Source organism: Monodelphis domestica, chromosome 6, assembly GCF_027887165.1.
Source record: "Monodelphis domestica isolate mMonDom1 chromosome 6, mMonDom1.pri, whole genome shotgun sequence".
Taxonomy (NCBI): Eukaryota; Metazoa; Chordata; class Mammalia; order Didelphimorphia; family Didelphidae; genus Monodelphis; species Monodelphis domestica.
The window spans coordinates 69,812,385-69,829,321 of NC_077232.1; the positions used below are offsets into that span (position 1 = coordinate 69,812,385).

At 41.1% G+C, this 16,937-nt stretch overlaps 1 protein-coding gene across 2 annotated transcripts in view; it reads right to left on the reverse strand.

Moving 5' to 3' along the window:
• Positions 1 to 16,594, reverse strand: part of SPTY2D1 (SPT2 chromatin protein domain containing 1) — a 30,875-nt gene extending 14,281 nt beyond the window's left edge. Inside the window, exons 1-3 of one of the 2 annotated variants that reach the window (XM_007497000.3) lie at positions 15,986 to 16,594; positions 3,505 to 3,619; positions 17 to 1,720 (exon numbers count right to left, since the gene is read on the reverse strand). In XM_007497000.3, the coding sequence (XP_007497062.1) occupies positions 17 to 1,720; positions 3,505 to 3,619; positions 15,986 to 16,045 (1,879 nt within the window). In that variant the 5' untranslated portion in view covers positions 16,046 to 16,594. Of the gene's footprint in view, positions 1 to 16; positions 1,721 to 3,504; positions 3,620 to 15,141; positions 15,802 to 15,985 lie in introns of those variants that run through there. The other variant, XM_007497001.3, reaches the window with a different exon arrangement.
• Positions 16,595 to 16,937: the final 343 nt, after the last annotated feature.

A 16,937-nucleotide genomic window follows, 5' to 3' on the forward strand; every position in this document is an offset into this window, starting at 1 on the left:
AGGGTTCAAGTCTTACCTTGTGGATATACTGCAGGTCTGTAGCCAGGTGGAGGGGGTCTCATTCCATTCACCATTCCATTGCTAGGTCGGCTGATGATATTCTTGGAAGAGATAGTTTCTGAAACAACTGTGCATCGGGGCTTCACAGAGGGGCCTGAGCCACCGACTGTCCGCCCAGGGCCACCTGAGCTGCTGGCTGTCCGCCCAGGACCTCCCGAGCCGCTGACTGTCCGCCCAGGACCTCCTGAGCCACTGACTGTCTGCCCAGGACCACCTGAGCTGCTGGTGGGTCTCCCAGGGCCACCTGAGCCACTGGTGGGTCTCCCAGGGCCACCTGAGTTGCTAGAGAGTCTCCCAGAGCCACCTGAGTTGCTGGAGGGTCTCCCAGGGCCACCTGCATTGCTGATGGGTCTCCCAGGGCCACCTGAACTAGGTCGCCCAGGGCCATTCAACCCACTAACAGGTCGTCCGACTGGGGTCACTGTCCGTCCTGTAGAACTTGTGCCACTGAGTGGCCTACCAGAGCTTCCTAAATTGCTTGTAGGATGCCCACGGCCACTTGATCCACTCACAAGTCGCCCACTAGGGCCTGAGCCACCAACCAAACGTTTGGATCCACTGGTTTGCTGTTCGGGTCCTGAGCTGGAGCTGCCACCGTGCTTCCTAGGGCTTGGGCTTTGGACTGGCCGAGCAGTCCCTACACCTGGCCGGCCTGAGGTTGAGTTAGAATTGTTCCCTGGGTGCTTGGCACCTGAATTTCTTGTCTTCTCATGTGGAGTAGAGACAACCCCAGACTTGGAATGGCTGGGATGGGAAGAAGGAGATTTGGAGGGCCTATGCTCATTAGATTTTTGAGTCCCATGAACCATAGTCTTTGAGATCCCTGTGCCCATAGAATGGGAGCTAGAGCGGGACTTCCCTGACCCATTGAGTAAGAGGCTGTGACTTTCACTTGGTGAGTGCTGGAAGGTATCTCCAGAGCTTGCTTTGGTCCTCTCTCCTGGCTGGGACTTACTGGATGGCAGTCTCATAGTTTTCTCAGTAGTTGCAGAAGATCTAGATTTTTTCTCAGCACCTATATGGGGAAGGTGACTCCCCCTGGAAGAGGAATGCTTGTCCCCAGGACCTCTGTGTCTTTCACTAACACTCTCTTTTGAAGAAGGGACCTTTTTAGACATAGTTGGAGGAACTAGCCTTTTCTCTCTTTCAAGCATCTTTTTCTCTTTTCCTCTATCTATATTTTTGTGTTTCCGTTCTAAGAATTCTTTTTCTCTCAGTTCTTCTGCAGTTCTGGGCCGCTCTTCTATTTTCTTTACTACCTTAATCTCCACAGGTTCATACTGCTTCTTCTCAGCCAGCCTGAGTAAGTCCGTGAAGTTCATGGGTGGAGGGGCACTTCTGAGGGGGGCCTTTGGTTTTGGTATAGTCTTCAGGGGTGCTTCCTGCTCCTCATACTCCTCAAACTCCTCATTCTCTGACTCTGTCTGACAATATTCCAAAGGTGGCTCTGTGTCCTCCTCATTGGAACATTCTTGGTCTGCTTCTTGTCCTGTGGGTCCCTCAATTCCATGTTTTTTCTTTGCTTTCTCTTCAAGAGGAATCCCATCATAACCATAGAAGTTGTCTTTTGTCCGCTTTGCCATGGCTCTTGCTTTCTTGTCATGTTTTAGCTCTATGCGTTTCTTCACCAACTCTTCTTTTTTCCTCTTTTCCTCTAAGGCTAAAAATGGTAAGTAGGAATATGTTAATAGACCATAAGATAACAGCTTGCCATTCTGAAACTAAAGAAATATGGCATTCAAAGCTATAACTTTGCAGACATCTAGGAATTGAATAGGGAAGTTATTATAAGTATCAGTTCAGTCATATTCACATGAGTGGGTTATACATGTTTTTCTATATGACTAAGCACATGAAATACTCAAAACAAAATGGCTTAGCAAGCTAATTTAAATAAATTAACTCAGTAGTCTCTAAGAATCTTCAAATTGATCATTTACCTTATGAAGGAACCATTATTATTTCTTGGACTTTTGCAGTTAATAAGATTTAGCTTTTGTATTAATTGCATCATTGCCTTTATGTTACTATATATTTTATGCTGTAAGTAAAATTAGGAAGATTGGGTTACAAGGCTCTAGGTACTACCAGTTTATTAGTAAAGTGTGAATTTACTAATAAAGAGGGTCAAATAGCCTCCCTGGTGAGCCCAAAGACTTGAGAGGACAGATAGACCTTTTTTTTTTTTATAAGCAGAGAAGAACAGAAGTCATCAAAGGACTGACATCATGGGGGCAGGGATAATGTGACTGGCTAAAAGCCTGAAATGTGGGCAGGTAACAACTCCTCCTTCCATCTTGACAGTGTTGACCAATATTATCCATCTTGTGCTTGCAGGAATAACTAATGATGGATAACAAATTTCCTCTAATTTTATAGAAATAGCTTAGAGTTGATATATTTCTTAGAAATGGCATTATGCTTGCTAATACAAATAACAGACATCCTGGAATTGAACCAGCATAAACTATGGTAAAAAAAAGTTTCCTTGACATGGAGTGACTTATTGGTGGTAATGAGATAATGATTCCTTTTGAATTCAAGTTTTATGAAAGCACTGAATTTTTAAACTTAGCTTAGTTTTCCTTCAATTAAAAATGATTGATTTTTAAATATTACTCAGTTTTCCTTTAATTAAAAGTGACTGACAGGAAAACGGAACTTTTGCATTTAATGGAGGAAACCTAAACTTCTGAACATATGAGCTTCTTCACTTAAGAGACAATGAGAAAGGGCTTGTTATACAAAATACAGAATAGTTATAAAATAGGATAATTTTTCTTTTTTTATTATAATTTTAAAAAATTTATTTAAAAATATTTCCCCATAGTTACATGATTCATATTCTCTTCCTCCCCTCTTCCCTCCCTTATCCCAGAGCTGACAAGCAATTCCACTAGGTTATACATGCATTATCACTCAATATCTAAAATAGGATCAATTATAAAAATGATGCAGAGCATATCTCATTTAGTTGTATATCTTAAGAACACAAAGTATATATCATGCTCATAGCTTAATCTCAAAAGAAGGTTGTTCTTTGCACCAAAAAAGTATATTAAGGGGGCAGCTGGTAGCTCAGTGGATTGAGAGGCAGGCCCAGAGATGAGAGGCCCTGGGTTCAAATCTGACCTCTGACCCTTCCTAGCTGTGTGACCCTGGGCAAGTCACTTAACATTGCTTACCATTCTTCTGCCTTGGAACCAAAACATAGTATTGGTTCTAAGTCAGAAGGTAAGGGTTTAGGGGGGGAAAAAAAAGCACATTAAGCTGAGAGTCATGGATCCCGAGCATAGTCTCTAGCTTCAAGGAATTTATACAATCTAATAAGAGCCCAAAGACTAAAATCCTCCATACTATAAATAAGAAAGACAAGAACAAACAAATACATTCACAAACTGTATCCAATGATGATGGGATAGAAGAAAGCAAAATGGGAAGTACCTTTTTTCCTTAACTCTTCTTCTTTCCGCTTGAGGAAAGCCTGCACTGCTGCTGACTGGACACCCTTGACTTTGGGATCTCTTTTAGGAGGACCTACTGCCAAACTGTATCTTTTCTGAAAGGAAAAAAAGTTGCAAGTTTGAGTGTTTGATTTTTTAAGCTGCAGAAGATTTTGAACATGAATAACTAGTATGCTGCCTCCGAAACATTCCTTGGTCCATTTATTTCCAAATATACATACATATATTTATGATGTTTGACATAATAGGAGATATGCCATGCCTGAGCTAAATGAGAATCTGTGCTTAAAATAAATGGGTTCAGTCCCACACCTGGGTGTTCCTTAAGACAAAAACAAAAAAAAAAGAGGGGGGGGAATTTCATATTTGGATCATTCCTGGCTAACAATAATGATTCAAACTAGGGAAATATGGACATTTTGGGGTTTGTAGTAACTTATTTGATTCATCTCTATTTTCTGACATTCCTCCACACCCCACCATATTCCTGGTAATCTGTCTGCTCTGCCCCCCTACACACACACACACACACGTGCACACACATGCGCACACGCACATCCATCTATAGCTTCCTTGTGGGATTCACTTCAACTCCACTTCCAGGCCTTTCTCCTCTTCTCATTCCCCCAAAGAGTCAGTATGTTGGAGACAGGGATAGGCAAGGGCAAGATATGTGAAGTTCTGCTGTATATATATTTATTAAGCTATCTTTTTTTTTTTAATCCTTACCTTCTGTCTTAGAATCAATACTGGGTATTGGTTCCAAGGCAGAAGAGTGGTAAGTAAGGGCTAGGCAATGGGGGTCAAGTGACTTGCCCAGGGTCACACAGCTGGGATGTGTCTGTAAACCTTAAAATTTCTTAAGACTTATAAATGTTGGAAATTTCACCATTGGGAAATTTCATACTTTGAAAATTTCTTACTGATAGTCTATTGGAATGTGAACCCCATTGGCATGGGAGGTTCCTTCTCCTCCCTACTTAAGATTACTTTAGGACAGAAACCTTTTGCTGAACAATGGAAAGGGCTTTGACCTATGCTTAAGCATAGAACAGGAAGTTCTTTGAGTCATGATTGATTTTAGAATTGATACAATAGAGATACTTGGAATGACAGAACCAGGTCTTGGAAATTACAATCTCCACCCTACTCAGTCCTAACAGGATTTAGGAAGGGCTGCAGCATAGATCAAAATTTAATTATTCCAATCTCTACCCTACTCAGGGTAACAGGATTTAGGAAGGGCTGTAGCAATGGATCAAGATTTAATTATTTGAGAATATGACCTTCAACAGACATGTGCAAAGCCACAGACCTCTGGGCGGTCCTGGGTTAAGCTAGAGCCACCATTGGCACAGGGAAGACATGGACAGTGATTGGTAGATGTGAGAACTGAGGGGAGGGAACTTGGATGGTTTCCTTAAAGATAGCAGGGTCTGAGGACTGGGAGGTGGTTGGAGAGGTTTTGCTCTGTGAGGTTGTGCTCTGAAGGAAGCTGGAGGTGGAGGCCCCTGAGACTGGTTCTCCATTTTGGTCACGTGAGTGATAGGGACTGATCTCTTTTCTTTGCCTCAGTTATCTAAGGGCTTGGGCCTTTTGGCCCAGCCTAAACAGAAGGGGTATTTAAGCCCTATTCCCTTCTCTCCCCTTTCTCTCTCCCTTTCTCTCTCTATCTCTAATACCTTTCTTCATCCTGTTTGTAATTAAACTTTATAAAAGGTTGACTGCTGATTTGAGTTTTCATTTAGGAATTACATAGCTGAATTCCTTGGCAACCTTAAATTAATATATATCAGTCTTTTAAAGTGATTTCCTTGTCACATGTCTGAGGCCAGGACCTCCTAGGACCTCCTGTCTGTAGGCCTGGCTCTCAATCCACTGAGCTACCCAGCTGCCCCCTTATTAAAGCTATCTTAAAAAGCACACTTTGATATGTCTAAGATCTTAAAATAATATTTTTAAAAACCCACAAATTTTACAAATCTTCCCTGACTGGATAAAGGATGCATTTTTAGACATACTTGAAGACCTTAAGTAGCAACTGATGAAAGCTAACAATTCACTAAACCAGGGGTTTCCAACTTATTATATGCATCCAAGGGGTAAGGAGAAACTTAGAGCATACTGGGACTATTTAGCAAACAATTAAATTATCTTATCAAACTTAACCTCTTTCATTATATGTACATGCACAATAAACCCCAGAATTTATTTCCTTTCATATTGAAAAGAGTGTTATGGAAGTTTATTGAAAGGCAAAGAGGTATGAGTACTGAAAACATCTTGGGAACCCCTACATTATTAGATTCTGTGAAGAAGTTTTGGCTTAAGAGATACTATGTATTCTAGCGCTCATCCTCCAGAGTTTTCAGTAATTAAGATTCTACCTTTCCAGAATAAGATTAAGTTGCAAAATTAAGTATTTCCCTGTTATTTTGCTCTAACCTTGGATAAATGTGCACAGTATAACTGAAAAAAAAAAAAGCGGCCAGCCTGAGTTGAATAGAGACATTCAAATTTGTCCTTGGCTTAAGATAAGAAAGAATACTTAGAAAAAAAATTAGATGGATATTTCTAAACTCATAATGATTATCTTCAGGTTTTTAGGATGATGGCTGCAACTCTTTGCAAACTGAGTTTTCTACAGTTCTGATAGATTCCATTTAAATTTTAAAAATACTTCTAAAGCACCCATGTGCAGAGTTTGTGCTGAAATATTAATTTGCAGTCAGATGCCTTATCTTAGCTGAGTTTATATTTTACTTCCAAATGGCTACTATCCTTTCTGCTGAATGCCTCACCAGTTTAGCACAGATGGTATTTCTTTGGGTTTTGATTCTTATGCAATATAGTCATAAAATGACTAAAACTAAGATAATGTTTATTTGAATTACTGAAATGAAAACAAAATGTGGCACTTTTATTGAAGACCTATGTTAAGTATCCATTTAATCACTATGTAGGCATGGGTTTAGATTAGCTCCAGGATTATCCCAGATTTCATTCAGAAACCATATCAGATGAGAGAAAGAGGCCTCTCATAAGTTTGTCTTTTGGGAAATGAAAAATATTAAATTAACAAACAATCTCAAGTTGCAGTGTCTAGAATATGTCTGGAGAAGAAAATCTAAGGATCCATATACAAAAGCACAAGGTACAAAGGACAGAGAACATTTCGAAATATCTTAAGAAGTGTTTCATGAGTTTACTCATGAAGCCAGATCTAATCTAACCAGTATATCCTATGCAATGACAAGAATACTACCAACATCAAATGCATCTACCGACAGAACTCTAACTACGAAGTATCCAAATTTTTATCTGTAGTCATCTTGCACTTTGGGTTCTGACAGATTCCCCAAGTTCATAACAAAACGCAGTCATGGGCATGGTAGTAAAGCAATGATCAACGAGTCTGTATTTATTTGGCCTATCCATGTACTAGTTAATATGGAATGTAAAGTCCAGTTCACAAGGAATTTAAGAGATTATTATAGGGGGAAGGAAGGATGAAGGTGAAGACATTCTATTTGTACCTAAAATGAGATCAGGATATACTGCATATCCCTTCTGCTAATCTGGAGGATATGACACTGGTAGTTTCCCATTCCTAAAACATAAGGAGCTTTTAAGCCTTTAGAATGATTTTGTCTCCAAAAAGGGTCTTGAGTCTTAATTTCAACTGATTAAAGAATCAGAAGGTAGGAGACCAATTCAATTCTCCTTCCTGAAAGCCACTCAGACATAAGTTTGTCTCCAACACACCTATACCAACCCTTTCAAAATTCTCTAACTTTTATTCCCAGCCCAGAAACAGGGGTTCTCAAGAAGACAGACTGTAAACCTGATCCACATAGATAAAGCAGCAAATTTCCCTGTCTTATTCCTGTTCTCTCTTTCCCCCTACACTCCATTATACTGGTGGCTCAGTTTAACAGATCAATGGTCTCCATGCCTTCAAAAGAGACATTTTCATTTTTTGATGTGAAAGAGCTCAGGATGAAGTTTTGAGTGGGCTATGATTTACACAATCTGTCCACTCAAACCTATCCCTCTCTTTTGAACTTCCTTTTTTTCTCTTAAGGCATCACCATCAAAGTTTCACAGGTTTTCAACCTTACTCTTATCCCAGGCTCTTCCCTCAACTAAAAATGCACTCTTCAAAGTTACCAATGAAGTCTTACTATATATACCAGATGGCTTTTTCTCAGTCTTTACCCTTCTTTATCTCTCTGAAGCATTTATCACTGTTAATAAACTTCTGAATCCTTACCATGTCAACACAAATTGTAATAACTTTTCAGTCACTTCCTCTAAGTTCGTTCCATCCTATTCACTTTTCTTCTTATATAGTCAGTATGCCCTCCAAATGAATGAAAAAATGTGCTATGCCCCAAGAAACTAGGCTAAGCTCTGGAGATACAGAAGCAAAGGCAGTCACAACCCTCAAAGGGCTGAAATTCTAACATGGGCAAGCAATCCACAAGAAGCGAAGGCCAGGGATAGGGGCACTTTGGTACTGAAGGGCTCAGGGATAAGTGGGACCACAGTTTTAAGAATAGGGTGGCAAAGCTAAATAGTTGCTAATGGTTTAAAAACAAAAAGTCTCCCTAAACCCAACCATATCCACTATTTTCCTATATCTCACCTCTTTTCCAGGCAAATGCTTTTAAGTCACTATACCTGTCCTCTACTTCCTCTTCTATTTTCTTAGCCTTCTAATAATGTCCTTCCTTATCACTTAATGGAAACTTCACTCTCTAGAGTTGCCAATGAATCTCAAACTTCATCCTTTTGTACTTGACTGCAGTGTTCGAGTGCTGCTGCTAATTTTTTCTTTCTTTGGATACTCCTCTTTTTTGGGTTTTCATGACTCAGCTTTCTCTGAAGCCTGATGTGCTGAGTCATCAGTGTCACTCCCACTAACTGAGTACACCCAAAGGTTTTTGTCATGGGCTCTTTTCTTTTTTTTCCTCTCTAAACTCTCTCTGGGTGACCTCATCAATTTCCATGGGTCCAATTATTATTTCTAGGCAGATGACACCTAGATTGATCTACCTATCTGGCCCTAGCATCTCTTATCATTCACTGAAATGTCACTGTGATTTGATGTCACTGTGAAGTCAACAGAATGAAAACAGAACTTGTTCGTTCTCTTTTTCCCCAAACTCACCCCCCTCTTTTGAATTTCTTTATTACTGTTGGGAGTGACATTGCCTTTCCATAGTCACACTCAGGTTTGCAACCTTAGTCATCCTCCTTGATCTCATCTCACATATCAAATCCATATCGCCAATTCTTTCATTTTTATCTCCTGCAACCTCTTAAGCATAAATTCTTCCCCTCTACATTGTCACTATTAGGTTCAGGTCCTCAAAACCTCTCCCAGGACTACTAGTCTCTCTGCCTCAAGCCTCTTTTCATAGCTACAAAAGTGCAGGTCTCATCATGTTACATTCCACTCCCTTCAACTCCAGAGGGTCCCTTGTTGTCTCTAGAACAAAATAGAAACTTTTTTATACCTTTCTATTATTTTTTTTATTTAGTCAATTTACAACATTATTCCTTGGTTACAAGAATCATATTCTTTCCTTCCTTACCCTCCCTCCACCCCTTCCAGCAGCCAAAGTGCAATTGCAAGGGTTTTACATGTGTCCTTGATCAGAACCTATTACCATGTTGTTGATGTTTGCACTAGGATGATCATTTAGGGTCTACACCCCCAATCATATCCCATTAGACCCATGTAATCAAGCAGTTGTTTTTCTTCTGTGTTTCTACTCCCACAGTTTTTTCTCTGGATGTGGATAGTGTTCTTTCTCATAGATCCCTCCGGGTTGTTCAGGAACACTGCACTGCCACTAGGAGAAGCCCATTACATTTGATTGTATCACAGTGTATCAGTCTCAGTGTATAATGTTCTACTGGTTCTGCTCCTTTCACTCTGCATCAATTTCTGGAGGTCTTTTTTTCTTTGAAAAATTTTATTTAAAAAAGTGAACTTAAAAAAAAAATTTCCATACACAAAGAAGAGTCTCTATGAAACCATACATCTCCATTGCTGCTTTTTATAAAAGTATATAATTCTACATGATAAATCCCAAAATCTCTTTCTGTGCATTTTAAAAAAATGGTCCTCTTTTTTTGGGGAAGGGCATCATTATTGCTAACCTGCCCTCCCTTATTCCTTACCCCCCACAATTAACTGACAGTTAAGGGGGGGACCTCTTAAACAAGCATAGTTAAACAAAACAAATTGGGACCTACAAAAAAATGTAGGTCATTATACCTTGTGTTCATTACTACTCTGTACCATGCTGCATTATAGGTCTTCCAGAAATATTGCTGGTGGCTGCTTTGATCAGAATTCTTAAGCCTTTAAATGTTGTTTTTCTTTACTACTGTTTTTTGGTATAAATTTCTATCTTTGTTCTGTTTGCTTTACTGTGTAAGGACATACCACTCAGGATTCTCGGAAATAGTTTTTGTTATTTCTTCCAGAGCTATAATATTCCCTTTATTGATTTGGCCATTGGTTTGGTCATTTTCCAATTGTCTGGGGGGAAGATTTAAATCACCTCCTTGCCTAGTATTTTTCTTTTCCACCCCTTTTAATCTCTTCAGGATCAGAAACTTTCTTTTACCTGTGACCATTCCCTCCCCTATTACCCATCCAGCTTCCCCCCCCCCCCCTTGAAATTTAAATCTCTTAAACATTTGGCCTCTTCCTATACCTTTCTAAGTCTTACAGTACTAGGTGATTTAGCCATACTGCATTGTTTTTCATGTTCCATAAATGAAAGACATTTCATTGTCTTCCATGGCTTTGTACTTGGCTAGTCCCCCACAGTCATAATGCAATACTCTAAAACACTTTTAGGGCTGTTTGTTGTACAGCTGTCAGAAGCAGAGGAAAGAAATGGTACCAACAGTGTGGGACTTCTTTAAAAGAACTGCTCAAACTACTATAAAGTTCTTCCTTTTACTGAGTTGAACTCTTATTTCCCTGAAGTTTTTACCCTTACTCCCCCAACTATGGTTTTAGTTCTGATCTCTAGGGCTATGCAAAAGAAATCTAAATGGATTCTCTTTCAGGGGACCTAAACTACTACTTTATAGTTACTAAGGTCTTTTGTTGAGGGGTGGAAAGGGAAGGGAAGAGAAGACACCAGCAAGCATAAAACAGAATTGGGAAATTTCATAAGTCATAGTTTTTCTTCTTAACACAATATTTGACTGGTTACATCATCTTAGAATCACCTGCTATTTTCTTAGTTTTCCACTGGGAAGTAATTCAGGATATCTATTTTTTTTTTTTAGGCATGATGCAACCCTGTTTTTGTTTTAACTAAGAATATTCTGGGATAAGGGTTTTCTCTCTCTTTAAAAAGAAAAAAAAAAGCAGAGTTATCTCCTTTTGGGAAGTTTTGTTTCTGAAGTCAACTGTGACAGGAACCACTCCCTGCACAATCTGTGCAGGTGTTTGAGGTAGCTGGGCAACTCTGAACTTTAAATGAAACTATCATTTCTTGGGTTTAGTGTACCCGACCAGTTCCTTTCTAACTATCTCTGAAGCTAGGCACTCTCCCACAGTGGACCCTAGGAATCAAGACACCTGTAGGTTCCAAATTTTGTAGCTCTGTATGTATATGGGAGGTTTAAACTGTCAAAAAAACCCATGGAGGATTAAAATTGTAGATGAAGCTCTCAGCACAGTGCCTGGCACACAGTAAGCACTATATAAATGTTAGCTATTGTTGTTATTACAAAGTCTGAACATGAGAGCTGAAAGAGACTTTTGAGAACATTCACTCAACTTCCTGATTTTACAGATGAGGAATCCAAGGCCCAGAGAGGTTAAATGTTGAATAGGTCACACAACTAGTTAGTAACAAAGTTAGTAGGTCTTGAATTTCTTTACAGTACTTTTTCTACTTCTATCATCACCAATTTGGTCACTCGTTCAACTAAGGAAGACAGACCTATAACATTTAATTCAAAAATAGGACCAATGCACTCTTCAGTATCAAAACCAACAGTTTTGAATGAAATGATTTATACAGAAGACACAATGCTTAGAGAAATAAAATTTCACTCCTTGAATCTTTGTATCGGCTAAAAAAGGAAGTAAATGTTTATTGGACTCAATGTTGATCTACTGGAGAAGTTCATACAAGTTGAAAGTAATCCTATTTCCTACGGTTTCAGAGGTTTGTGATGTATAGTTTAGACCAGAAGAATTAATGAGTCATGGTTTAAGAAAATGGTTAGTCACAGCACTTTAGGGAAAAAAAAAAACCCAAACCCCAGACATAAGGCTTTTGGAGGTATATATATGTGTATGTGTGTGTTTTTAATTATTTGGCCATTGTACCATTCTCAAGAGAAATTTGGGATGGCCTCAAAAGTAAAAAGGGGCAGATAGGTGGTGAAGTGGATAGAGAATCAGGTTTGGAGTCAAGAAAACTCTTCTTTCCGAGTTCAAATCTGATCTCAAGACACTTCCCAGCTATGTGTCTCCTTCTGGAGAAGGAAATGGCAAACCATCCCAATATCTTTGCCAAGAAAATCCCAAAAGAAGTCATGAAGAGTCAAACCCAATTGAAAAACGAACCACAAAGTTAAAAAAAAAAATTCATGACAAAAACGGCAAATTACAAATAACCTTTGAGATACAGACATAGATGATGCTTGGTAAATATAGGTTGTTTGAATTAGCACAGATGTTTGCTTTTTATTCTTGACTACTCAAACCACAGGAATCACTACTGTGCAGCTGGGCTGTGAGCACTGTCAAGAGGATATAGAAATGGTTGATTTATGTGAAAAGGTAATAGCTGAGACCCATGTGTTATTCTTCATTGATTGACTACAACTATGTATTCAGTGAATCTTGAAGGAATAAGACAAAAACTGGCTAGATTTTCAAAGCTTCTTGTCACTGCTATCTTCACCCAAATATTGCAATGAATGATTTTTTTTCCTTTCTCTCTGATTTCACTGTAGTATTTGACTGTCAAGCATCTTTACTCCTTTGGGTTTAGACAGGCCACACACACTGTTGGATCTCTTAGCTCTCTACCCTTCTCTGGTTCCTAATCCTGAAATGATTATATATTACCCAAGGGTCCATTTTCCGCCACCTTTTTCTTTACATACTCTCCTTGGGAAATCTTATTTACTTCCATGCTCTACATAAATTATTTAGGCAGCTCCATGGTTCAGTGAATAAAGTGCTGGACCTAGAGTCAGGAAGACCCAAGTGCAAATCCAGTCTCAGATTCTTGCTTGTTGAATGACCCTGAGAATGTCACTTAACTGCTGCTTGCCTCAGTTTCCTCATCTGAAAAGTGGGGAGAATAACACCTAGCTCCCAAGGATGTTATGAGAATAAAATGAAGTATTATTTGCAAAAGGCACTTTGCAAACCTAAAAGCACTATATAAAGCCTAGCTACTATTAATATATTAACTATTTTTAGCACAGATCCACATTTTATTTCCCCCAAACTATACTAATTTCACTGTAGTACCACCATTCATCCATTCTCACTTTGGATTCTATTCCAAAGTGTCTTTAATACTTTTGTCTCTATTCCCAGTTCTGCAAGTCCCCTTCTAAGGATGTCTTTGACTGCAGACTCCTCCCAAAAATATTCTTCTCATCAGTGCCAAACAATTTCTTTACTCATGCAGACATGGGCTTGTCACTCCCTTGCTTTCTAATGCATACATAGCAAAGTTTAAACTTCCATTCCCAGTTAAGATAGCAGGTAATTTTTAGGACCTTTCATAATTTGGCTTCAACCTCCTTCTATGCTCCAGAACTTGACTCTTCACAATCCCCCAGATATTTCCAGTATCATCTCATTGTTTTTGCTCATGTGCCTGGAATATCCTTCCCTTCTGCCTACTGGACTCCTTTATATGCTTAAAAGCATAGAATTCAAATGCTACCTCCTCAAGAAGAGAGAAGCAATGTTTCTTCACCAAGGCATTCTTTATTCTAACATCTGCAAGAGAAAAGCCAGCAGACTCTCTACAAAATATATTATTTGGTACTTATTACAATCCTGGAAGGTTGGTGCTATTGTCCCCATTTCATTGATGAGAAAACTGAGTTGAGTGAGTTTAAGTGATATAATAATGTTGGTATCACAAATGGCAGTTTGTTCCAGTATTTAGAGATGTTAAGTACTGCCCCAATTGTATCATTTATCATACCAGGGATGGTATTGTAAATAAAACAGTACCCCCAATACATTAAGATGGATCCTACCAATATTGTCCAAAATATTTTTTGGACCATTTTGGTTCCCTGTTATGGCTACCCCTCTTTGTTGTTCACACTTCTTCTTTACTTAGAAATCAAAAATGTCTGATCCTATGTAATGACTGCCAGTGTACTGTCCCTTAAGATGGCCGCCCTGCCCAGAAAGTTCCAACTGTCAAAAAATGGCAGTTAGTGATGGATCCTTCTAACCCTTGGGGTGCCACTTGTAATAAAGGGAAACAAAAGGGGGAGACTTATAATAAAGGAAGAAAGGATGAAGGGAATGAAGTCTACTGCCAGGCTCTCTAGGATCATTTGTTGAAAGAGGCTTCAGGTGTTAAGCCTCTTTCATCTGAGAGACCACTTCTCTCCCCACTCAATTCAGGCTGTCTTCTAATAAAGCTGGACAGTCAGTTCGGGATCCCAATGACTGAGTTTTATTCAAGGGAAGCAGTAAAGGGACAGGGCTGATGAAGGGTAAGGACTGAGATTCAGGAGGGAAAAGAGGGAGAGGATCCCTATCTAATTAACACCCTTCCCCCCAAAGTTAGGTAGCTCAGGAGTGATAACCGGAACCCCTGAGGGGTTGAGTAGAGAAACTCTGGTTTCTTGGCTGGCACAGCAAGTGTCCCCAAGTTCAAGGTTCAAAGGGAGTTGTAGAGATCTTTTTTGTGAACTGCTTGTCTTTTCAAAGCCCTTGTCCACTAGCTGGGGTTTGGGAGGATCTGGGATCAGGAATTCAGGGAGAGAAAGATCATTGACTTTGAGATTCAGTCAAGAGTCAAAGACTCTCTGCCAGGGGTCTGTTTCAACTGCCTGGATCAGCTTTTTCTCTCACTCCAAGGTTCCAAATTCCTTTCTGCCCATCCCCCCCATTCATTACTTGCAGGATTCTTGCAGTTCTCAGGCTTATTCCCAAAGTTTCCAAATTTCTCTCTCTTACAGTGACTTGTCACATAGCTAGTAACTGGACTTAAAACGCAGGTCTTCCTGATTCCAGAGCTCTATCCACTGTCACTACGCAGTTGCCTTCTCACATTCTGGGAACAAGTAACATTTTAGCTACGGCAAGTTGAGCAGGTGTTCTACCTACAGACAGCAAAATCCCATGGGAAGGACAACTTCTCATAGCCTTTCAGGGCTGACACGAATTGAGCCCACCTGATTCTACAGTAATAAATGAGTAATTACTTTCTCTCCTAGGAACTCACATAGCACTTCCCCTTCCATCTCCTTTATTCGCTTACCTATTACTCTGTATTATGGCTAATTGTGTATGCATCCTACCCTAACACTGGGTAATAAATTGTATTTGGATAAAATAGTTGAGGATCACCTCACTTACAGTTTTTGCCATATATTCAACACAGTGCTCTGTCCACAGTACACATTAGTTCCGTGTGATCTCCAAAAATCTGCTTAAGTTGTCAACGATTTCCCTACGTTTAACTCGATTAAACATATTTGCGTTTCCTTAGTAGGCTTAGCAGAAAAGGTGACAAGCCTAGGGTTTTTTTTTTTGGGGGGGGGGGAAGGGAAGCAAGCTCATCATCTTATAGGCTGCTGTAACAGAGTGGGAGGGAACGCAAAAAGTGAGACCCAAGCCATCCGAGTCTGACACTAAGTAAGCCTCAGTTATCACGCGACCAGATGGAGACAAAAAAAAAAAGCGTGTCAAACTGGGAGATGGCAAAGCTACCCATCTATAGATGGACAAGCATTTTCTGAGCTCTAGTTACGGGCCAGGCGGTGCTGAGCGCTGGAGACATACGCGAAAAGAAGAAACAAACTTCCCGTCTGTCTTTTCTATCTTCGGGAAACCTTTAGAACTTCACTAATAGCCTCCGAACCTGAGACGGGCCCGGAGTTTCAAGCTGGAAGCAACTTAGGAGATAGAGCCCCTTTCATCTAAAATGTGGGAGTCAAGCTCACACGAAGAAAAAGACCTAGCCAGGCAAAAAGCTTCTCCCGCAGGACACCCACTGCCTTACGCCGGTTCCAGCTCTGTCCCCGGCCGTTGGCAACGGGGAGAGCGCGCGGCGGCAACCAGGTCTCCCCTTTCCCCTACACTGGGCGCTCCATGCCCACGGTCGCCCGGGGCTCCGACAGAGGGCGGTCCCTGAGCAAGCTCAGCTGCGGAGCTTCCCCATCCCCCCCCACCCCCCACTCCCTTGGAGAGCTTCACTTACCGGGATGATGTTGAGTCCCTGCTGCTCAGACGCCACCATCAGGATGTCCCGGAAGTCCATGGTACTAAATCTTGTGGCCGGGCAGGGCCAGGGCAGCACCGAGGCTCGCGGGCGCAGCCGGGCGCCCGGGCTGCTACAGCTACCCCCTGCGCTCCCCCACCCGCGCCCTCCACCCCACGTCTACTTCCGGCGCCTTCCAAATTTGGAAGGCCCCCTAGGCCCCTAATCCGCCCTCCCCCGTTCCGGGGCAACCTATAATATTTCGGTTGCGTCACCCCGTTTCGTGCGTCACTAGGGAGGGCTTCCGTACTCTCCACCGGATACACGTTTAAAAAAGGGTCAGGTGACTTTCGGCCTTTGGCGACCGCCGGGGGGGGGGGGAGGGGGGACGGAACTAAACCTTGGTGGACCAATGAGAACCGCTACGGCTGAGGAGTGGGGTGCGCAGGCGCCAGGGTTTGCGGAAGTAGGAGGTCTGTCAGTTTCTCCGGGCTTGAGACTCGGGGTTCCCCCCAGTGGAATAGTAGTTTCCAAAGTTCTATTAGGTCCAGTGGTGGTCTCAGTGGGGTCCGATCCAAATTGACTGCGGTCGGGTCCCTTCTCACGAGCTAAACTGAAGTGTATCTAAGGAGCGAGCCTAATTTAAATATCTTGGGTGACGTCGTTTACGCACGAGAGCCCTACTGGCTTCGCACTTCGTAGTGCTCGAGCCTTTTTGACTTCACACTTTGTCTTCCTGTCTATTTTAAAATTCTTTCAAATTTACCCCAAAGTCCGCTCATCTGGTACATTGAAGGTAGGAGCACCTGAGTTCCAGACATCTGCTAGGCTTCCACCTGAAGTTCAGAATGACCTGAGGCTGTCAAATAAAGAGAAGGTCCTCGAAAGAGGCTTTAAAAAATTATGGAGGGCTGTGAAGCAGCTAGTGCACAGAGTATTTGGTGAATTTGGT